We start from the raw sequence: 25,056 nt of genomic DNA on the forward strand, positions 1-25,056 counted from the left end.
TAACATGACGACATATGTCATCAACACATCGTGGACATGCCATATTGTATTTTTAAAGCAATAATTAAAAATATCTTCAATGCAGAAAAAGAATAAAGTTGACCTGGCTAGCTAAAACAGGCTGGTTTTCTTTGTTGTGATCACTCGCTTTGTTGCAATGCCTGATTGCACTAATATACTTTTCCCCTTTTAAGTGGTGCATAGTAAAATTGGTCTGTGTCTCACTGTCTAATTTTTAGAAGAGTATATTTGTAATTGAGATCCCTTTTGTGATTTGCAAGTGTGCATTGTCATTGCAAATAGGACATATTGCATGCATAAATGAAAAATGGTAGTACAGGTATATTAACTGTTAACATTAGCAGCTGAAGTGGGTTAGTTAATATATCCCATGTTCTGTAAAATGGAAACTGCATTCTAGCAGGTAACAACAGTTGATGGAGCTGTGCTACAAATTTTGTTCCTTCATTTTGATCACTGGACTAATTGTTAAAATGAAGCAGTGGTGATGAATATCTTGAACATCAGCTGTGCATATTGACTACCTATTAATTTTGATTTCCTTCAAGATAAAAACAGGTCAATCCTGGTCTTAGAGCAAATTTCATATTAGGCCAGTATAAAAAGTGTGATGTGACTTTCTAACTGAGTTTGATCACAAGGGATATCAAGAAGTTAGAGACCATTTGTAGAGAGAGTGCTTCACTATGGTAACTTGTTCAGCAAAACTTGAACTTGTTAGATATGGCCTGTTTAAGACTCTTGAGGCAGATTTTTAAACTGCATTCTGGCAGGTAACAATAGTTGATGGAGCTGTGCTACAAATTTTATTCCTTAATTTTGATAATTGTTAAAATGAAGCAATGGTGATGAATATCTTGAACATCAGCTGTATGTATTGACTACCTACAGACAGTCGGAACAGTACATGTACAATCCGCCTTTACTCTCCATTAAGGGATTTTCTTGGTAGCATGAAGTATTGCTACCGTCAGCAGTGACACCAGCTTCTTTCAGAATAATGAAGGCCAACTATATGCATAAATGAATTGTTTCTCTCCTCTTTCTCTTCTGCTCTGACACCCCCACTCCACCCCCTCCCCCCCCCCCCCCCAGCCTCCCAACCACTCAATGTTATTGGAGATCTACCTCTGGCAATTTGGGTAAATGGTAAAATCATAATTATGGTACAGGAGGAGACTGTTTGTCCCTTCAGGTCTGTGCCAGTGCTACCTTTTCAACTGAGGTTATCTCCTCTAATCCCATTTCCCATCCTCTAATCCCATTATCCTTTTATATTTTCAAATACTTAACCAATCTGTAGCATAGTCTCTGCCAGGAAGTCAATGGTTCCAAATTCTAAAAATGTGCTGTTAAGCAGAGAAAAATCTTCTAACTTCCCCTTCATTCCTCTAGTGATTATCCTAAATCATAACCTCCTATTCAGTATAATTCCTTATGTGTCATTGTCCAAATAATTTGTATAAAATAGAGACTGCAGCACAGATCCCTGGGATAAACTATTCCATGCCAGCAATCTTAGTATATCCATGCTCTTTATTTTTTTCCACCTTTTCGTGAATGAACCAGGAACCCTTCATCCTCCCCTGATGTGTGGAATGCATCTAACTGTTTTTTAAGATCATTAACCTTGAGCTGTTGCAAGAACACCCAGATACACCTGTGGTTGCCCTGGGCACTCTTGTTTCCAGAAACACTCAAATGTTTTGCATGTTTATTTCCACTGCCCTGCTTACTTACATGGGGCTCAATTTTCCCCAGTGATTTATGCTGGTTTTTTTGGAGCAGGCTGCTTTTTTTTGCCTAAGTTGGAAAAACCAGTTTCCCCAATTAATTTGCGCCAGCGTAACTCGGTTAGTAACGATTTTTTTAAGTCATTTTTTTTTCAGCCCAAGGGGGCGTAACCAGCCACCTACGCCACTTCTGGCCATTTAGGGAAGTTTGGCCAACTGAGAGTTACTCCAGTTGTGCTTAGGCCAGCATATGTGGACTCTGCAGAAAAACCTTCCGGAGAATTAAGGAAATCGGCGCAGCAAATGCCTGGAGACAGACGCCGACACCGACACAGACACACATTATCCATTTTCTATCGCTAAATAACTTGCAATAATGTCATTCTGACATAGAACGCCGTTCCATTTATCCACAATCTGTCTGATCATGTATCTAACCACGAGCAATTTCACAGCATTCGCACTTCACTTAAAAAAAAAATTGTAGTCAAATGTTTCTCCGCAAGGAAAACAATACCCAAGAGAAGATGGTGATCCACTCTAAAAGAAGGTAGGCAGACACCTCGAAACAACATCTGCCGTTGGAGACCGAAGAATGAAATGCAATAAGGAGGGAGAAACAGACTTTGTTCCAAATATGACCAATATTTTTATTTACGCTTCTATCTTATAACTCAGATTGGTTGTGAGCAAAACCATGGGAGATCTGCCAGCACAGACTCAATGGGCTAAATGGTCTCCTTCTGTGTTTATTGCCTATCCCTAATTGCCCTTGAGAAAGTGGTGGTGAGTCGCCTTCTTGAACCGCTGCAGTCCTTGTGGTGAAGGACTGTAAGGGAGGGAGTTCCAGGATTTTGACCCAGTAACGATGAAGGAACGGAGATATACTTCCAAGTCAGGATGGTGTGTGACATGAAGGGGAACTTAGAGGTGGTGGTGTTCTCATGCGCCTGCTGCCCTTGTCCTTTTGGATGGTATAGGTTGCGGGTTTGAGAGATGTTGTCGAAGAAGCCTTGGTGAGTTGCTGCAGTGCATCTTGTAGATGGTACACACTGCAGCCATGGTACATCGGTGATGGAGGGAGTGAATGTTGAAGGTGGTGGATGGGCTGCCAATCAAGCGGACTGCTTTGTCCTGGATGGTATTGAGCTTCTTGAATGTTGTTGGAGCTGCACTCATCCAGGCAGGTGGAGAGTATTCCATCACACTCCTGAATTGTGCCTTGAGACACCGGCCGCAAAATATCCAGCTGCTTTTGTTGCCACAGTGTTTATGTGGCTAGTCCAGTTAAGTTGCTGATCAGTGGTGACGCCCAGGATGTTGTTGGGATTTTCGGCAATGGTAATACCATTGAATGTCATGGGGCAGTGGTTAGACTCTCGCTTGTTGGAGATAGACATTGCCCGGCACTTGTGTGGCGCAAATGTTACTTGCCACTTATCAGCCCAAGCCTGAATGTCGTCCAGGTCTTGCTGCATGCGGGCATGGACTGCTCCATTATCTAAGGAGTTGCGAATTACACTGAACACTGTGCAGTCATCAGTGAACATCTCCACTTCTGACCTTATGATGGAGGGAAGGTCATTGATGAAGTAGCTGAAGCTGGTTGGGCCTAGGACACTGCCCTGAGGAACTCCTGCAGCGATGTTCTGGGGCTGCGATGATTGATCTCTAACAACCACAACCATCTTCCTTTGTACTCGGTATGACTCCAGCTAGTGGGGAGTTTCCCCCCTGATTCCCATTGACTTCAGTTTTACGAGGGTTCCTTGATGCCAAATGTTGCCTTGATGTCAAGGGCAGTCATTCTCACCTCACCTCTGGAATTCAGCTCTTTTGTACATGTTTGGACCAAGGCTGTAATGAGGTCTGAGGCCGAGTGGTCCCAGCGGAACCCAAACTGGGCATCGGTGAGCAGGTTATTGGTGAATAAGTGCCGTTTGATAGTGCTGTTTACGACACCTTCCATCACTTTGCTGATGATGAGAGCAGCCCAATGGGCGATAATTGGCTGGATTGGATTTGTCCTGCTTTTTGTGTACAGGACATACTTGGGCAGTTTTCTACATTGTCAGATAGATGCCAGTGCTGTAGCTGTATTGGAACAGCTTGGCTAAAGGCGCGGCTGAGAATTCTGCAGTTTCATATTCTGAATGCGTTAAAGGTTAAGAATAATCACAAGGATTATTGTATGGAGGTTTATTTTCTTATATGTAGCTGGATGGGAGTTCGATAGTGCTATAGCATGGGCATTATTTGTATTTTGAATGTTTATTTTAATTAGCAAAAGGATGTTTTTTGTTCTAAGTTGTAAGCCAAGTATTTTTGGTCATTCTTGCGTGACCATCTACTTGCTGTTTTTAGAGAACAGTAGTTTATTTTTTTGTAGCTTATTAATCAGATAACCAGATTAAGGTATATAAGTTTTATAAGAAGGAAATCTGGAAATTATCTAAACTGCCTGTAATTTACCTATTACAAAGCCCATATTGTGAAATAATGGAGGCTACTAAATTATATGGTTTGACTTGTTTTTTTTGGAGTCAACTTTAACATGTTTACTGCAGATAATTGGAGTATCCAGAGACTGTTTAAATCCAAGTAAATGTGTGCGCTTGCTGCACTGGGAGCATTATCCTCCTTTGCCCTCACCCCCTCAGCCATTTTGCAGTCAGCAGCGAACATATGCTTCGCACAAAGATTTCGCAATTCCTGTGTCGAGAACTTCGGATTTTCCGACCTTTAATTCAGTTCAACAGAACTTGATGGGGATCCCCTTAATTGAACTGCTGTGATGTCAACAGTCTGTCTAAGCAGCCAATCAAAAGACAGAATTCTGCGACAGCAAACAAGGAAGTGAGTAAGCCTCTAGAATTCTAACTTCTCTTTTTTTAAAAAAAAAAAATAGTTAGAGAGCAAAAGAAAGATTGGGGAAAAGGCAAACCTAAAATAAAGATGCACAAACTTAACCATTTTTTTTTAAGTTAATTTTAATTTTAAAAATTGTATTAAAATGGGCCCTTGGAGACCTTCACCAAGTGGCTATTGTGTGGGGCTTAACCAGTGAGTGAGCCTGTGGGAATCACCACAATCAAGCACAATTCTGTCCTCCCCTCTCATTTACACAGACAGCAAGTGGTTGCTGGATAATGGTTAGGAGCGGGATCCCAAGCTTTTCACTTTCTCCTCATCCCTATCTGGCAGGGTTTCCCGCAGGCTAAGGCACATGCAAAGCACATGTATTATTGAACTTGTGTACTGTACACAATGAATACAACAATCTATTGTAACCAGTCAACAGTTGCTATTAAAAGAAAAACTCATAACCTTAGTTTGCAAAGTCTCTATAATGAGAGCAGCCCAGAAAAACCACAGGCTATTCAATATTTTATCGTTAAAGGAACATGCTTAAAGTTGTTCTAAATACTTGCTTCATTTTCACATACTGGTGGATCTCTCATAATGTTCACAACCAATCTGGGGCACTGTTGTAATGTTCAACTGTTTGGCTTGTGCATTTAAAGCCACCCCTTAAATACTACTTCGGGGAATTCAGGTAACCACTTCTGAGTCCAAGTCAGTAAATTGCATGCAAATTTCTGGCTTTCTTAGTGTTTTTTTAAAAGGCTATTTTATAATTCTGACAGAGTTAGACTTCAAGTGTGATGGATACAAGACACCTCTTGAAAGAGAGACAGACGTAATGTTCAGAATCGCCCGCTCCACCAGCAGGAAATAAGATATTGTGTACCTTTTTGGTTAGTTCTGATTATGACTGCATCTTGGAAAGTGAAACAATTTGAATTACAGTCAGGAAACTGAAATTGATGTGTCTCTTCGTTAATTTAGCGTGTAATTATCCTTCGTTGATTTTATAAAACTGATGCTGTAAATCAATACAGTGCTTTTATGAATGTTTATTGACCAAATGCAAATTTCCCAGATTGATAAGTGGATACATGTCTGTAATGATGTCCAAAGTTAAATTTTAGTATCACACGTTTGAGGTTAATGCACCAAAGCAAATGAAACCAGGTCAGCAGACTAATTAGCCTCCAAATTGGATTTTTCTTTGTTAAAGTAGGGAACATATACACCCATCAAGAACTATTCCATACATAAAATAAAGTACTGTAAATAACTATTATATAAGAACTTAAGAAATAAGAATATGCCATTCGGTCCTTCGAGCTTGCTCTGCCATTCAGTAAGATCATGGTTGATCTTCTACCTCGACTCCACCTTCCTGAACTATCCACATAGAGTACTGCGTACAGTTTTGACCTCCTTATTTAAGGAGGAATATACTTGCATTGGAGGCAGTTCAGAGAAGGTTCACTAGGTTGATTACTGAGATGAAGGGGTTGACTTATGAAGAAAGGTTGAGCAGGTTCAGCCTATACTCATTGGAGTTTAGAAGAATGAGAGGTGATCTTATTGAAACATATAAGATACTGAGGGGGCTCGACAAGGTAGATGCAGAGAGGATGTTTCCACTGGTGGGAGAATCTCGAACTAGGGGGGCATAGCTAAAGAATAAAGGATCGCCCATTTAGAACTGAGATGAGGAATTTCTTCTGTGAGGGTCGATAATCTGTGGAATTCTCTGCCCCAGAGAGCTGTGGAAGCTGGGTCATTGAATATATTTAAGATGGAGATAGAAAGATGTTTTGAAAGATAAGGGAATGAAGCGTTAAGGGGAGCGGGCGGGGAAGTGGAGCTGAACCCAGGATTAGATCAGCCATGATCTTATTAAATGGCGGAGCAGGCTCGAGGGGCCAAATGGCCTACTCCTGCTCTTATATTTCTTATGTTCTTATCCCTTGGTTCACTTAATATTCTCTGTGTTGAATATAAGCATCCACAGCCCTCTGGGGTAGAGAATTTTAAAGATTCACAACCCTCTGAGTGAAAAAATTTCTCATCTCAGTCCTAAATGGCTGACCCCTTACCCTGAGACTATGAACCCTTATTCTAGACTCTCCAGCCAGGGGAAACATCCTCTCAGCATATATCCTGTCACCCTCCCTCAGAATCCTGTACGTTTCAATGAGATCATCTCTCATTCTTCTAAACTCTGGAGAATAGAGGCCGAGTCTACTCAATCTCTGCTTATAGGACAATTACCCTATCCCGGGGATCAGTCGTGAACCTTTGTTGCACTCTACGGCAAGTAATCCTTCCTTATGTAAGGAGACCAAAACTGTACACCGTACTCCAGGTGTGGTCTCACCAAAGCCTTTAATTGCAGTAAGACTTGTTTAGTCTTGTACCCCAATCCTTCTATAATCAAGGCTAACATACCATTTGCTTTCCTAATTGCTTGTCGTACGTGCATGTTAACTTTGTGATTTGTGTACAATGACACCCAGGTCCCTCTGAGTACCATAATTTCCCCAATCTCTCACCATTAAAATATATTCTGCTTTTCTATTTTTCTTAGCAAAGTGGATAACTTCACATTTCTCCACGTTATATTCCATCTGCCATGTTCTTGCCCTCTTCCTTAACCTGTCTACTTTACAGCCTCTCTTGCGTCCTCCTGACAACTTTCCCACCTAGCTTTGTATATTCAGCAAACTTGGGATACAATACACTCCATCCCCTCGTCTAAGTCATTGATATAGTTTGTAAATCGCTGAGGCCGAAGCATTGATCCTTGCAGTACCACACTATTACAGCCTGCCAACCTGAAAATGACCTGTTTATTGTTAATTTGTTTTCTGTCTGTTAACCAATTCCCAATCCATGCTAATATATTGCCCCCGATTCCATGAGCCTTAATTTTGTGAAATGACATCTTCTGTGGTACCTTATTGAAAGCTTTTTGAAAATACAGCTGCACTACATCCACTGGTTCTCCCGTATTTACCCTGCTAGTTACAACCTCAACAAACTGTAACAGATTTGTCAAACACAATTCCCCTTTCATAAAACCATATTGACTCAGAAAATCATATGAGGCAGTGACCTGTTTGCAAATTCCCAATAATAGATTCTAGCATTTTCCCTACTATTGATGTCAGGCTAACTGGTCTATAATTCCCTATTACCCCTTTCCCTCATTTCTTGAATAGCAAGGTTACATTTGCCTCCTTTGAATCCACGGGGACTGTTCTAGAATCTAGGGAATTCTGGAAGCTCAAAACCAGTGCATCCACTATCTCTCAAGCTATCTTTTTGTTAAAGCCTGGAATGTAGGCTATCTCTTTTAAAATATTCTCTTGTCCTTTACCACGGACACTCTGTTGGGTGGATTACGTGCATCCTCTGCATAAGAATATGAACAATTTTTAGAGGGGCAAAACATAGGCCGAGAAATTCGTTATTGCCCTGTTTGGGGGCGGGAAACATAGAAACATAGAAAATAGGTGCAGGAGTAGGCCATTCGGCCCTTTGAGCCTGCACCACCATTCAATAAGATCATTGCTGATCATTCCCTCAGTACCCCTTTCCTGCTTTCTCTCCATATACCCCTTGATCCCCTTAGCCATAAGGGCCATATCTAACTCCCTCTTGAATATATCCAATGAACTGGCATCAACAACTCTCTGCGGCAGGGAATTCCACAGGTTAACAACTCTCTGAGTGAAGAAGTTTCTCCTCATCTCTGTCCTAAATGGCCTACCCCTTATCCTAAGACTGTGTCCCTTGGTTCTAGACTTCCCCAACATCAGGAACATTCTACCAGCATCTAACCTGTCCAGTCCCGTCAGAATCTTGTACGTTTCTATGAGATCCCCTCTCATCCTTCTAACCTAGAGTGTATAAAGCCCCAGTTGATCCAGTCTCCTCATATGTCAGTCCCACTATCCCGGGAATCAGTCTGGTGAACCTTCGCTGCACTCCCTCAATAGCAAGAACGTCCTTCCTCAGATTAGGAGACCAAAACTGAACACAATATTCCAGGTGTGACCTCACCAAGGCCCTGTACAACTGCAGTAAGACCTCCCTGCTCCTATACTCAAATCCCCTAGCTATGAAGGCCAACATACCATTTGCCGCCTTCACTGACTGCTGTACCTGCATGCCAACTTTCAATGACTGATGAACCATGGTACCCAGGTCTCACTGCACCTCCCCTTTTCCTAATTTGCCGCCATTCAGATAATAATCTGCTTTCGTGTTTTTGCCCGCAAAGAGGATAACGTCACATTTATCCACATTATACTGCATCTGCCATGCATTTGCCCACTCACCTAACCTGTCCAAGTCACCCTGCAGCCTTTTAGCGTCCTCCTCACAGCTCACACCGCCACTCAGTTTAGTGTCATCTGTAAACTTGGAGATATTACACTCAATTCCTTCATCTAAATCATTAATGTATATTGTAAAGAGCTGGGGTCCCAGTACTGAGCCCTGCGGTACTCCACTAATCATTGCCTGCCATTCTGAAAAGGGACCCGTTTATCCCGACTCTCTGCTTCCTGTCTGCCAACCAGTTCTCTATCCATGTCAGTACATTACCCCCAATACCATGTGCTTTGATTTTGCACACCAATCTCTTGTGTGGAACCTTGTTAAAAGCCTTTTGAAAGTCCAAATACATCACCTCCACTGGTTCTCCCTTATCCACTCTACTAGTTACATCCTCAAAAAAATTCCAGAAGATTTGTCAAGCATGATTTCCATAAATCCCTGCTGACTTGATCCGATCCTGTCACTGCTTTCCAAATGAGCTGCTATTTCATCTTTAATAATTGATTCCAACATTTTCCCCACTACTATGTCAGGCTATAATTACCCGTCTATAATTACCCGTTTTCTCTCTCCCTCCTTTTTTAAATAGTGGTGTTACATTAGCTACCCTCCAGTCCATAGGAACTGATCCAGAGTCGATAGATTGTTGGAAAATGATCACCAATGCATCCACTATTTTTAGGGCCACTTCCTTAAGTACTCTGGGATGCAGACTATTAGGCCCCCGGGATTTATCGGCCTTCAATCCCATCAATTTCCCTAACACAATTTCCCGCTTTATAAGGATAGCCTTCAGTTCCTCCTTCTCACTAGACCCTCGGTCCCCTAGTATTTCCGGAAGATTATTTGTGTCTTCCTTCGTGAAAACAGAACCGAAGTATTTGTTTAACTGGTCCACCATTTCTTTGTTCCCCATTTATAAATTCACCTGAATCTGACTGCAAGCGACCTACGTTTGTCTTCACTAATCTTTTTCTCTTCAAGTATCTATAGAAGCATTTGCAGTCAGTTTTTATGTTCCTGGCAAGCTTCCTCTCATACTCTCTTTTCCCCCTCCGAATTAAATCCTTTATCCTCCTCTGCTGTATTACAAAATTCTCCCAGTCCTCAGGTTTGCTGCTTTTTCTGGACCATTTATATGCCTCTTCCTTGGATTTAACACTATCCTTAATTTCCCTTGTTAGCCACGGTTGAGCCACCTTCCCCGTTTTATTTTTACTCCAGACAGGGATGTACAATTGTTGAAGTTCATGCATGTGATCTTTAAATGTTTGCCATTGCCTATTCACCGTCAACCCTTTAAGTATCACTCACCAGTCTATTCTAGCCAATTCACGTCTCATACCATCGAAGTTACCTTTCCCCAAGTTCAGGACCCTAGTCTGTCACACTCCATCTTAATAAAGAATTCTACCATATTATGGTCACTCTTCCCCAAGGGCCTCGCACAACAAGATTGTTAATTAGTCCTTTCTCATTACACATCACCCAGTCTAGGATGACCAGCCCTCAAGTTGGTTCCTCGACATATTGGTCTGGAAAACCATCCCTAATACATTCCAGGAAATCCTCCTCCACCGCAGTTTGGTTAGCCCAGTCAATATGTAGATTAAAGCCGCCCATGATAACTGCTGTACCTTTATTGTACGCATCCCTAATTTCTTGTTTGATGCTGTCCCCATCCTCATTACTACTGTTTGGTGGTCTGTACACAACTCCCACTAGCGTTTTCTGCCCTTTGGTATTCCGCAGCTCCGCCATACAGATTCCACATCATCCAAGCTAATGTCCTTCCTTACTATTGCATTAATTTCCACTTTAACCAGCAACGCCACCCCACCTCCTTTTCCTTTCTGTCTATCCTTCCTAAATGTTGAATACCCCTGGATGTCAAGTTCCCAGCCTTGGTCACCCTGGAGCCATGTCTCCGTGATGCCAATTACATCATATCTGTTAACTGCTATCTGCGCAGTTAATTCGTCCACCTTGTTCCAAATACTCCTCGCATTGAGGCACACAGCCTTCAGGCTTGTCTTTTTAACACCCTTTGCCCCTTAAGGATTTTGCTGTAATGTGGCCCTTTTTGCTTTTTGCCTTGGGTTTCTCTGCCCTCCACTTTTACTTTTCTCCTTTCTATCTTTTGCTTCTGCCCCCATTCTACTTCTCTCTCTCTCCCTGCATAGGTTCCCATCCCCCTGCCATATTAGTTTAACCCCTCCCCAAAAGCACTAGCAAACACTCCCACTAGGACATTGGTTCCGATCCTGCCCAGGTGCAGACTGAGTGGTTTGTAATGGTTCCACCTCCCCCAGAACCGGTTTCAATGTCCCAGGAATTTGAATCCCTCCCTTCTGCACCACTCCTCAATCCCTCACCATTCATCTGAGCTATCCTGCGATTCCTACTCTGACTAGCACGTGGCACTGGTAGCAATCCTGAGATTACTACTTTTGAGGTTCTACTTTTTAATTTAGCTCCTAGCTCCCTCAATTCGCCTTGTAGGACCTCATCACGTTTTTTACCTATATGCACCACGACAACTGGCTGTTTACCCTCCCCCTTCAAAATGTTCTGCATCCGCTCCGAGACATCTTTGACCCTTGCACCAGGGAGGCAACATACCATCCTGGAGTCTCGGTTGCGGCCGCAGAAACGTCTTATCTATTCCCCTTACAATCGAATTCCCTATCACTATAGCGCTCCCACTCTTTTTCCTGCCCTCCTGTGCAACAGAGCCACCCATGGTGCCATGGACTTGGCTGCTGCTGCCTTCCCCTGATGAGTCATTCCCCTCAACAGTATCCAAAGCCAGCATAAATTTATGTATAGTATTCACTACTATTGCCTTGCATCTCCTCACTTAGAACATAAGAACGTAAGAAATAGGAGCAGGAGTAGGCCATTTGGTCCCTCGAGCCTGTTCTGCATTCAATAAGATCATGGTTGATCTGATCTTGGCCTGAACTTCAAAAAAAGTAGTCAAATGATGTGTTCAACTTAAATCAAGACTAAGTTTTTAAAAATATATCCTGTTGTGGTGTCAATTTTAATACAGCTTCACGGCAGCCATGAATAGTGCCAAAATAATAGAGTAGATTGGAATAACTTATCTTGCTTTCATCTTTCATGGGTTACAATGGAACACAATGAAAATTACTTCCTCACCAACTGTTGCTGACATGGGCAGTTTTGTCTTGTTTATTTGCCACTCTATCCAAGGGAGACTGCCCTTTGGAGAACTGTCATTTTATATTTATATTCCCTTTATTCCACACCTCCCCATCAATCTTCTGAGATTTCCCAAGCTACTTACTGATTATAGCTGAGCTGGAAGGCAAGCAATCTACTCCTAATGCTTCTCTGATTCAGCGGCTGGTAGGTATGCAAGAGTGGCTTGGGAACTTTCCATTTCCCTTGCTACTAATGGAGAAGTGCCGAGCTTCTGTTTGCTTTCTACCCACAGCATCGTGACTAGTATGGAGAACTCTGTGGAATGGAGGATCAGACCTTCAGAGCCTCATGAAGATGATCTGCATTGGTGCTTCAATATGCTGCCTGTTACCTCAATTTTATTGTTCCTTTCCTTAAACAGTTGACTTAGTAGCATTTGGTAGTGGATAACCACTGACTTAGCTTCATCTGCATAATGGTTCAATCTGCACTAAACATCACAAGAAGAACTAGTGCACTCCCAGCTTTCATTTTCAGTTTGGTATCTTCCAGTTTTTATATATATATATATATATATATATTCCTCCCATGCTAATGGCTGTAAATTTCAGAATTTCACAATCTTAAATGAAATTAAGTATTTAAGTATTTTTAAGCCTGTTTACCTTTATTGACCTTTTATAAACTTCACCTACATAGAAACATAGAAAATAGGTGCAGGAGTAGGCCATTTGGCCCTTCGAGCCTGCACCACCGTTCAATAAGATCATGGATGATCATTCACCTCAGTACCCCTTTCCTGCTTTCTCTCCATACCCCTTGATCCCTTTAGCCGTAAGGGCCATATCTAACTCCCTCTTGAATATATCCAGTGAACTGGCATCAACAACTCTCTGTGGTAGGGAATTCCACAGGTTAACAACTCGCCGAGTGAAGAAGTTTCTCCTCATCTCAGTCCGAAATGGCTTACCCCTTATCCTTAGACTGTGTCCTCTGGTTCTGGACTTCCCCACCTCGGGAGCATTCTTCCTGCATCTAACCTGTCCAGTTCCGTCAGAATTTTATGTTTCTATGAGATCCCCTCTCATCCTTCTAAATCCAGTCAATACAGGCCCAGTCGATCCAGTCTCTCCTCATATGTCAGTCCTGCCATCCCGGGAATCAGTCTGGTGAACTTTCACTGCACTCCCTCAATAGCAAGAACGTCCGTCCTCAGATTAGGAGACCAAAACTGAACACAATATTCCAGGTGAGGCCTCATTAAGGCCCTGCACAACTGCAGTAAGACCTCCCTGCTCCTATACTCATCCCCGAGCTATGAAGGCCAACATACCATTTGCCGCCTGCTGTACCTGCATGCCCTCCTCTTCATATAATAATTTTGATTTCCCGCTGTCTGCCAGCAGTTAATTGTCTTCTGATCCTAATCACTTTTTAAAAAACTACCGAATGTAGTAAACTGTGAGGATAGTAACAGACTTCAGGAGGCCATAGACAGACTGACGAAATGGGCAGACACATGGGGAAATAAAATTTAATGCAGGGAAATGTGAAAATGGTGTATTTTGGAAGGAAGAATGAGGAGAGACCATATAAAAGAAATGGTTCAATTTTAAAGGGGGTGCAGGAACAGAGGCCTGGGGCCGCGCAGTCAAATCTTTGACAGTGGCAGGAAAAGTTTGATAAAGCTGTTAAAAAGAATGCGAGATTTTTGGCTTTATAAATCGAGGCAGAGAGTACATGAGCAAGGAAGTTATGCTAAACCTTCATAAATTACTGGTCAGGCCTCAGCTGGAGTATTGTGTTCAATTCTGGGCACCACACTATAGGAAGGATAGCAAGGGCTTAGAGAGGGTACAGAGGAGATTTACTTCAATGGTACCAAGGATGAGAGACTTAAGTTACATGAAGAGGCTAGAGAAACTGGGATTGTTCTTACTGAATCATAGAATGGTTACAGCACGGAAGAAGCCTGTGCTGGCTTTCTGCAAGAGACCCTCAGCGAGCCCACTCCCATCTAATCCCGTAGCACTGCAATTTTTTTTCTTTGTTACTTATCCAACTCCCTTTTGAAAACCATGATTGAATCTGCCTCCACCACCCTTTCAAGCAGTGCATTCCAGATACTAACCTCGCGTTTAAAAAAAAAAAAAAAGTTTTTTTCGTATGTCGCCTTTGGTTCTTTTGCCAATCACCTTAAATCTGTGTCCTCTGGTTCTCGACTCTTCTGCCAATGGGAGAACAGTTTCTCTCTATCTACTCTGTCTTCCCCTCATGATTTTGAACACATCTATCAAATCTCCTCTTAATCTTCTCTGCTCTAAAGACAACCCCAGCTTCTCCAGTCTATCCACCTAACTGAAGTCCCTCATCCCTGGAATCATTCTCGTAAATATTTTCTGCGCCCTCTCTAAGGCCAGAATTGGACACAGTACTCCAGTTGAGAATGTTAAGGGGAGATTTAATAGAGGTGTTTAAAATTATGAAGGGATTTGATAGAGTAGGTAGGGAGAAACTGTTTCCACTGGCAGGAGCGTCAGTGAGCAGAGGACGTAGATTTAAGATAATTGGCAAAAGAACCATGGGGGAAGCTGGGAAACATTTTTTTTATGCAGCGAGTTTGATCTGTATGCAACAGCTGAAAGGGTGGTGGAAGCAGTTCAATATACCTGTATACGGTACTTGGAAAGACAAATTTGCAGGTCTATGGGGAAAGAGCAAGCGAATGGGACTAATTGGATAGCTCTTTCAAAGAGCCAGCACAGACATGATGAGCTGCATGGCCTCCTTCTATGCTGTATGATTCTGATTCATTTCCATTTTTTAATTCTTACAAAATTTCTCCCTTGCACATTTTGCTGAGTGAACAGTTTTCCTGGATTAGCCTCCCTCATAACCGTGAAAATTTCAGTTAGACCATCTCCAAATCTCTCTTTCTCCACAAGAACAAGCCTAGGTACTTTTATGTGTGTTTCTGCCTGTCTAATCATCTATCTGTCTCTCTAACCCTCTACCTTGTCTTTGTATCCCTCCTTGTGACCTGTTAAAAAATGTCATTGTTCCAATTAATTTCAGCATTATAAAAATTTCTGTTAATTAAATGCAATATTTTTTTCTTAAATACTTTACTACACAAAACATTACATAGTATTATAATAGTCTGGATTTTGTGTTAAAATAACAGTGGGGCTGTATATCGGATAGCAACTTCTGGAGTATTCATATGCGCAGTTAACCGTGGAAATCCGGAAGTTGCAGTCTGAGTTACCCTGCTGCTCCACAAGCTGCACTATAACAGAACCTCGCCGATAGACTCAGTATTAAAATACATGCAACGGCGTGAAGCCGGGGTACTTACTCACTAGTTACCCACTAAAGATGGCAGAAAAAATTAAGGCTGATGCATTCAGGAGTAAGTGAGTTTTAAATGGCGTGATCAGTTATAATTACTGCCAAACAACCACTCTGACGTAAACATGTAATTTTACATGTCTGAAGTTTCCTTCCTCAGAAGTTAATTAGTGTTAGAGATGTCAAAAAAAATTTTTGCTTTTTCTGTGCCACATTCATATCTCTCTTAATCCCATCTGTCTTTCCCAATCTTTATTTTGCTTTCTGTACATGATTTACATCTAATTTATACTTCCTGCTTTATACTTCCCAGTTTAGACTCTGATTGAAGCAAGTCTCGACTTAAAGCCCACGAAAGCTTTGTGGACAGCTGTCAGCGAGGTGAATGAGTGCCGTTCCTTTGCCACTGACTGCAAAGTCCACGCCATAGTATTTCCAGTAGAGAAACTGGCCGTTTGGCCCAATTGGTCCATAATAGTCTTTATGCATATGAGCCTCCCACCCTTCTTCATCTAACCCCAGCAACATAGCCTTTTATTCCTTTCTTCTTCATGTGTTCATGTAGCTTCCCCTTAAATGAATTTATGCTATTGCCTCAACTACTCCCTGTGGTAGCGAGTTCACATTCTAACCACTTTTTCAGTAAAGAATTTTCTCTTGAATTCCCTATTGGATTTATTAGTGGCTATTAAATTTATGGCCCCTACTTCTGGTCTTGCCCGCAAATGGAAACATCTTCTCTACGCCTACCCTATTAAATCCTTTCATAATCTTAATGACCTCTTCACGGGTCCCTCAGTCTTCTCTTATTATGGCGAAAAGAACCCCAGCATATTCAATTGTTCCCGATTGGGTATAACTTCTCTGTTCTGGTATCATCCCTGTAAATCTTTTTTGCATCTTCTCCAGTGTCTCTACATGTTTTTTTAATATGGAGACCAGAACTGTTCACAGTACTGCAAGCGTGATCTAACCGAGTTCCTGTACAGAGTTAAAAATCACTGGTACTCAAACTATTAATGCTAGTTCCTGAATCTGCTCCAACAAATAGTTGTATTAGTTCCTGGATCTGCTCCAACAAATAGTTATACTATTGACTAAAGAAAGTTAGTTTCAAGTATGAACCATCTTTGAAAAATAAGTGTCTGTTTAGAGACAGATGATAAAGGTGTCACTTGGTTTTCTGGTTATTATTGCCTCTGACTCCTGTTAGGAATCGAAGAGCATTCAGTCAGCTTTGGTAATAATTTTCACCAAAGTCCAAATTGGTGGAGGAATGGATTGGAGTTTGGCTGAGGGTAAAGTGAATAAGATTGTCTAAAATATCAGATGCTTCTCATTATATAAAATTGCCACACCTAATGTATGGCATATATAGGAATATGAATCAAGCTCAATTTATGCAGAGAAGAGTAATCCAGGTACATTTTGACTAAGGAGCAACATGTTCTGCTTCTTGGAAGATTTGTTTCTACTGCCCCCTGAATAAAATCCAGCATAAGGTTGATCATTGAATTTGAGAACATGCATGTTCTTGAAGTCTTATTTTCCTTCCGTATTTATTTCTCATGAGCCAATTAATGTATGCTCTACCAGTGCCACTCTGTCTGCAAATCATAGTAGAGAACCCAGATATGTAATGGGAATCTGAGAGGGAGAGAGAAACAAGCTTTGGAGTTTAGTACTACTAATTCTGAGTGAAAGTCATCCCATTGTGCACACAATTCCCACTGGTTTTATAACCAAGGTAGATTTTACTACAAAATCCCCCAGAAAATGCTGGAAATACAAAGCAAGCCAGTCAGCAGCAGTAAAGGGAAAAGTCAAGTTAATATTTTGGATGCAATCCTTCATCAGAATAAAATATCTCCATATGCAAGATTCTGCCATTTGTAATTCAATGCTACCAGAAGCCGGTGGTGATTGTGAAGGTGCAGCTGCCTTCTCTGAAACCTTTTAGAGAATAAAACCTAATCGCTTTTTTCATACAAAAATATCCACACTCCGTTTAACACTTCATGACCACATTTTACAATGATTTTGAACAAACAAATATTAGAAATGTTTCTTTGGAAATTGTGATTAAGGTAAATCTGTTTGTGTAAAAGTGTGTGGATCACTTTTAAGTGTATTGGTACTCTTTCTTAGGTTTTCCAAGCGTCTCTGAAGTTATTAAAAATGCTGATTACGCAGTATGTTCCCAAACACAAGCTGGGCAAAGTAGAAATTGGACATTGTGTGGAAAGAACATTACCCAATCTCCTCAGCAAGACTGGAGATGCCACAACACATCTTCGAGTGGCTGCAATGAATTTCATCCAGGTAAGCAATGGAGTCCCTGTTGTGCTTGTGTATTAAAACTCTCAAACGGTGCTTATAGAGAAATGACACACTATCACGTTGAGAAGCAAGGGAGGGGATTTTATGTTTGCCATTACCAGGAATACCACACACTCATACAAGTTGACTTGTTCAAGCCCCTCTGGAAGAAATGCAGGAACATTCGGTTTGTTGTAGTTACCTTTGAAGTAAACTCACTAAGTGGATTGGATGCACTTGTTATATTCCCAGTCAACATTTTGTCTCTAGAAATGGTATGTACACATGTGCATGCACGAAAATAGAAATAATATATATTTTTTGTACACGGAAGTTGATAGCCCAGCCAGGGGCAACACTGGGTGTTTAGGTATAGGGTTGTGTGTGGGCAAGTGAAGGTCAGGGCTCATGCCAAGAATAACTCTTGGTTAAAGTTGGATGAGGTATGGGAGTTGGAGTGGGGGTTTACAGGCTAAGGCTGGACCCTAGTTGGGTTCACTAGGTCCAGGTTGAAGCCAGAGGTACAGTTGAATATTGCTGTGGTGGGTCCAATGCAGGTTGCAATTGGGTCCTGGGTCAAGGGCTGATAGGACAGTGATCAGGCTCATGAAATGTAGGCTCAAGTATTACTGCTGGATGATGGGAGTAGTGTTTGTGGTAACCAATGAGGTGATTTTACCAAGATAAATGATGGAAAAATTGGCAATCATGTGATTTCCACAGACCAATCACGATTGAACCTCGAATAAGAAAATCATGGACTGCCTGTACCTCACTTTGTTTTGTTTTCGGTGAGTGGCATTGTTTACCACCAGGCCGAATAGATGGAACGCTGTAATGAAAATGGTCATTTCTGGGATGTTCCTTTTGAAATAGCTAGTCTTTTTGCCTTAGAATAGCATAGATGGTGATGGAGAGAAATCTGAACAAACAAGATAAATGATATTTGAAGAAAGCATATACATAGTTGCACCTGTAATGAAAAGCGGCATGAAGAAAATTAGAGTTCAGTAATAGGTTGCATAGCATTCTGCAACCACAATAGGCAAGTTACATGCACCTTTTTGGTTTTCTTAAAAGAGAAAAGTGTTAAGCTGAAATATTGATTTGAATGCATTTCTCACCCGTTATCTTTCCTCTTCTCTTCGCTGGAAGGCAGTTCCACAAGGAACCTTACAGACGAAGCCATTATTTATTAATAGAAAAGCAAAATACTGTGGATGCTGGAAATATGAAATAAAAACAGAAAATGCTGGAATACTCAATGTCGGGCAGCATCTGTGAAGACGGAAACTGTTTCTCTCTCCACAAATGCTGCCTGACCTGAGTATTTCCAGCATTTTCAGTTTTTAATTTTAGATCATTATTTACATTCAACCCAAACGATGTTCTGGCAGCCCCTGACCTGGGGCCTGGCCTCAACTTTAACCTGAGGAAGAGTAAAGCAATCTCAATCCTTTTGTTCCTCACTTAATGCCTGCATACATGTTTTGGAGGAAATGTCAGCAGGTCAGGCAGCATCTGTAGAGAGGAAACAGAGTTAACGTTTCGGGCCGATGACCCTTTGTCAGAACTGGAGAGTGTTTGGAAAGAACAGATTATTATCGAGCACTGAAAGAGGGAGGGGAAGAAAGAACAAAAGGGAAGGTCTGTGATAGGTTGGAAGACAGGCGAGATTAGAGAGACAAAAGGGATGATGGACCAAGTTCAAATGGTAATGCCAGGAGTTAGAAAAACATTAGTCAAGATAAGGTGTGAATGGCAGGATAATGACCAGCTGCAATTAGAGACAAGGAGAAAAGAAAAACAGGCTCGGGGATGGGGGGTGGGGGAAAGGGAGGCAAAGATTGGCAGCGTCTATGCTCTGAAATTGTTGAACTCTATGTTGGCTCAAGAAGGCTGTGAAGTACCTAAATGAAAGATGAGGTGCTGTTCCTCAAGCTTACGTTGAGCTTCATTGCAGCAGTGCAGGAGACTGAAGACGGAGGAGTCAGAGTGGGAACGGAGTGGAGAGTTGAAGTGACAGGCGACCGGAAGCTCAGGATCACACTTTCAGACTGAACGGAGGTGCTCCGCAAAGCGGTCACCCAATCTAAGCTTGGTCTCCCCAATGTAGAGGAGACCACATAGTGAGCAGCGAATACAGTGTACTAAATTGAAAGAAGTACAAGTAAATCGCTGTTTCACCTGCAAGGAGTATTTGGGGCCCTTGATTGTGGGAAGGAAGGAGGTAAAAGGGCAGCTGTTGCATCTCCTGTGCTTGCACGGAAAGGTGCCATGGGAAGGGGAGGGGGTGCTGGGGGTGACTGCGGAATGGACCAGGGTGTCGCAGAGGGAGCAGTCCCTTCGGAATGCTGAGAGGGAAGGGGAGGGGAAGATGTGATTAGTGGTGTGATCATGCTAGAGGTAGCGGAAATGGCGGAGGATGAGCCATTGAATGTGGAGGCTGGTGGGATGAAAGGTGAGGACAAGGGGAACCCCGTTATGGTTCTGGGAGGGAGGAGAAGGGGTTGAGAGCAGAGGTGCGGGAAATAGAACGGACACGGTCGAGGGTCATGTTCACCACGGCGGTGGGGAATCCTCTGTTGAGGAAAAAGGAAGACATGTCAGAGGCACGCGTGTGAAAGGTGGCGTCGTCAGAGCAGATGCGATGGAGAAACTGGAGAATGGAATTGGGTCCTTACAGGATGCGGGGTGGGAGGAAGTGTAGTCCAGTTTTTATTCCAGCATTCGCAGTATTTCGCTTTTGTATATATTTTGCAGGATGGATCATTGGATAGTGATTGGGAAGAATGCTGGATGATTTTCCCCAGTCCCAAAAATCGATGGACATCAATTATAGTAGCTCATTGCTCCCCTAGGTTAAATCATCGATAAGGAGTTGAACCTTCTTGGTCTGTCTGGTTCCGTATCACACCACAGGATGCATTGGAAAAGCTATGCAGTTTATTTTTATTTGTCATAATCAATGACAGCATGAAATCGCACAGCAACACTGGCTCTGTAAGGAATTGATGCCTTTTCACAGCCATTTTGGCAATGTGGTATTCCCCTTTTACATCGTTTCTGTGCATAAGATCACTGTACAATGTGCTTTTTTCAATTTGTGAACATGCACAAAGTTTGTTAATCAGGTTTCCTGTATTTTGTGTTGTATAGTGTGGTTTATAGTATATTGTAATCATGCTGTCTAAGTTAAGTATATTTTGAATTTTCAACAAAGCTTAATTTGAAACTGTTTCAAAATTGCAGTATATAAAACTGTGAGCATGTAGACCAATTACATAATTGTCCACTGCATCAACTAACAACTGAACTCTCAGCAGCTTTCCTCCTATCATGCGGATGCAATGTTGTGAGAAATCTGGAAGATCTGTCAGCCTAACATCTCTTAGACATGACAAGAAATGTGGCAGTGGCCCTCAGCAGAGGCAAATGCAAATAAAAAGTGCTGCTGTTCATTTAAAGGTGATCAATTAGATTTTTGTCAAATTGGATTATTCAGAAACTCTTATGGTCACAGTCAGAAGGGGAGGTTACTACAATTCTGCTTCAGCTTCTGAGGGACTGTCTATTCTATGACCAGGAATTTTTTTCATTACATAGGTCCTTTGCTGTATTCAAGCAAAGACTTGCTAATGATCTTGTAACTCTTTATTGACAGAGGAAATCTTGGTTTGCAGACCACATAGCCTGTAAGTCAGATGGATAATCACACCTAGCACAACAAGCCTAGACCTTCAAACTGACAGTTCGGCACTTCAAAGAACTGGCATAGGAGAACCAGGGTTTCAGCAGTAGATGATTTCAACTTCTTCATGCGTTCAACCTATTAGGTCTGATATGCAAACTATTTTATCACATCTTTTCTTTCACTCTAAACAGTTATGGATACCAGCCCTGGTCTTGGCACGGAAGATTAGTGAGCAACATATTGCTCTGGGATAACTCACTTTTTCTTATTTGGCAAAGGTGGTGTAATTTTGAAGCTTGATGGTATTCTTTTCTACCCAAGCTTATATTTGTGTTTCACTTACCTACGGCAGTTAATGTGCAAAAATTTGTTTCCCTGCTGTTTCCTTTTCAGAGGAATTATTTTTTTTATTAATGTCCACGGAGTAATTTATTTGACATTGCAATCTTCCTTTGACATTGCAATCTTCCTTTGACAAACATTATGTAAGTGCTTACATAGCACAGGTTAGCAAATGGAGTAGTATATCTTGTGTTATTCCCTGGCAAAGCAGCATCCACGAAGGAGAATTAGAGCTCTGACTTCCTGTGCATTGGTCAATTTTTATGCCAGTATGTAGGAGGTTCCTCTCCAGGAAATCTGACATTGCAATATTTATGCTTTTGCTTAGTGTTGCTGTTTGATCTGACTGCCTGGGAGGAAAGGCTACTTAAGTAATGCACTACTCCAAGCTGTAGTGAAAATGTAAGCCAAGTTCCATGGCAAGTTTTTCACTTAATTTGAAAATATGTACAGGTTGAATGAGTCAGGAAGATTACCTACATAGGATCTCCAGGTAGCTCAATATGTAAATGTACAACTGTATGGTAGACGCATACAGACTTGGAAATTTGTCGATTCAATCCCTGGGTCTGTACTGGGTTAACAGACCTCCGCTGAGGTTATCGTTGAGCTGCAGTAATTCATCTCCGGGTCCTCTGGTTGTTTGAGGAAAATTCAGTCATAGATCCAAATCCTGGTTTTGTTAGTTACTGTGCAGTGCTGGAAAGCGCACATGTATAAATGTCTAATTAGAGTTGGGCTCGGCTATGATGTCTTCATGGTTGAATATCCTTCTGACTCTTGCTGGCTAGACATGCATATGAGGAATAACTGCTTGGATGAGCAACCAGAAACCAGCTCAAGTCAGTGGAAATGTACCCCAGCATCGATCAGCAATTTCAGGGGAGGAGCAGAAAAAACGTCAGAGGGAGTAATTATTTGAATTCATCAGGATTGGATTGTGCTTTACAAGGCTATTTTTCATTTCTACAGGAATCATTCTTCAAAAAGAAATTGAATAAAATATGGATTCTGTCAAATTTAAGCCACATTACTGACTCTAGGCCACAGTCCCACATTCCAGGGCTGTAGACATCTAACCCAGTTACTGAATATTTTATTTCAAACACCTTTTTCTCTTTGCAAATGATGCAAACAAATTTCAGCAAGTATGCTTTATACAATCAATGTATACACTTTTTTGGTTTTAGTATGCATGTATAAAGTTTTTGACTTTTCGAAATGGTTGTTAATAAGGCAGTATTTCACAATTTCTCAGACTTCCTTTCAAATGTTTGTAATAGTTCTCTGCAGGGATTTGCAGCCTTCTGAAGATTGTCATTGCAGGCATCCTACTCTGATATGTTGAATATTTTGTTGGAGTCCCTTTCTACTACTGCAAGATGCATTTGCTGACTCTGGTCTCCATTCTGTATATAAAAACTTTAACCAGAAGCTGCAAAGCCTAAGCCCCAGGCCAGACAAATCTATGGCTTATTTTTATGTAGCCTAGTTTGCCAGAATTCCTGATGGCCTTGCTGTGTATGTTCCCAAGACAAATACTGGAATGTCATCATCATTATCATAGGCAGTCCCTCGGAATCGAGGAAGACTTGCTTCCACTCCTGAAGTGAGTTCTTTGGTAGCTGAACAGTCCAATACGAGAGTCACAGGTGGGACAGATAGTCGTTGAGGAAAGGGGTGGGTAGGACTGGTTTGCCGCACGCTCTTTCTGCTGCCTGCGCTTGATTTCTGCACGTTCTTTGCGTTGAAACTCGAGGTGCTCGCCACCCTCTTGGATGCACTTCGTCCACTTAGGGCGGTTTTGGGCCAGGGACTCCCAGGTGTCAGTGGGGATGTCGCACTTTATCAGGGAGGCTTTGAGGGTGTCCTTGTAGCATTTCCGCTGCCTACCTTTGGCTCGTTTGCCGTGAAGGAGCTCCGAGTAGAGCATTTGCTTTGGGAGTCTCATGTCTGCCATGCGAACTATGTGGCCTGCCCAGCGGAGCTGATCGAGTGTGGTCAGTGCTTCAATGCTGGGGATGTTAGCCTGGATGAGGACGCTGATGTTGGTGCGCTTGTCCTCCCAGGGGATTTGTAGGATCTTGCGGAGACATTGCCAGCCTGTCCTCGCCACACAGCACTGCCCCCCAGTCATCAAGATCCACGGCGCGGCCCTGGACACAGTGGACCATTTCCCATATCTCGGGAGCCACCTATCAACAAGAGCAGGCATCGCCGACTAGATTCCAACACCGCCTTCAGTGCGCCAGTGCAGCCTTCAGCCGCCTGAGGAAAAGAGTGTTTGAAGACCAGGCCCTCAAAACTGCCACCAAGCTTTTATGGTCTACAGGACTGTAGTAATATCTGCCCTCCTGTATGGTGCAGAGACATGGACTATATACAGACGACACCTCAAGTTGCTGGAGAAATATCACTGGAATGTAACCATTAGATCATAGCTGATCTGTCCCTCAACACCATTGACCTACCTATGCTCCATATCCCCTGATACCTTTCTCTAACACAAATATATTAATCTCCCATCTTGAAAATGTTAATGACCCAGTATCCACAGCCTTTGGGGAGAGTGTTCCAGGTTTCCATGACAATTTGTGTGAAAAATGCTTCTTGATTTCACTCCTAAATGGACTTCCTCTAATTTTAAAATTATGGCCCTTGTGGATTCCCCACCACAGGAAATCGTTTCTCCATATCTACGCCTTAATTCATTTTTCACTTTAAAAACTTTGTTTAGATCGCTCTCAACCATCTCAACCAAGTTTATGCAACCCATCCTCATAATTTAACCCTTTAAGTGATTGATATCATTCTGGTGAATCTCGATGCCAATATAGATCTCTAGGGAACACCACATACCACATCCTGCCAAAGAGCGAACATTTACTCTCTCGTCTCCTATCACCCAGCACCTAACACAAGAAGTCCAGAACTTCAACTGACATTTTGGCACTTCAAAGGATTGGCTTAGAAGAACCATCATCATCATAGGCAGTCCCTCGGAGTCGAGGATGACTTGCTTCCACACTAAAAATGAGTTCTCAGGTTACTGAAGAGTCCAATGCGGGACCTACATTCCCTCACAGGTGGGGCAGACGGTAGTTGAAGGAATGGGTGGGGGGGGGGGACCTGGGTTGACGCGCACTCTTTCCGCTGTCGACACTTGGCTTCAGCTTGCTCTCGGAGAAGAGACACGGTGTTCAGCGCCTTCCTGGATGATTTTCT

The 25,056-nt window shown here is 42.2% G+C and overlaps 1 protein-coding gene across 1 annotated transcript in view; it reads left to right on the forward strand.

The window, feature by feature from the left end:
• cep104 (centrosomal protein 104) overlaps window positions 1-25,056 on the forward strand; it is a 283,987-nt gene that overhangs the window by 55,353 nt on the left and 203,578 nt on the right. The window contains exon 9 of the mRNA XM_070860716.1: window positions 17,625-17,798. Within this exon, the coding sequence (XP_070716817.1) occupies window positions 17,625-17,798 (174 nt within the window). The remainder of the gene's footprint in view (window positions 1-17,624; window positions 17,799-25,056) is intronic.

This window comes from Pristiophorus japonicus, chromosome 18 (assembly GCF_044704955.1).
Source record: "Pristiophorus japonicus isolate sPriJap1 chromosome 18, sPriJap1.hap1, whole genome shotgun sequence".
In the NCBI taxonomy this organism is placed as follows: domain Eukaryota; kingdom Metazoa; phylum Chordata; class Chondrichthyes; family Pristiophoridae; genus Pristiophorus; species Pristiophorus japonicus.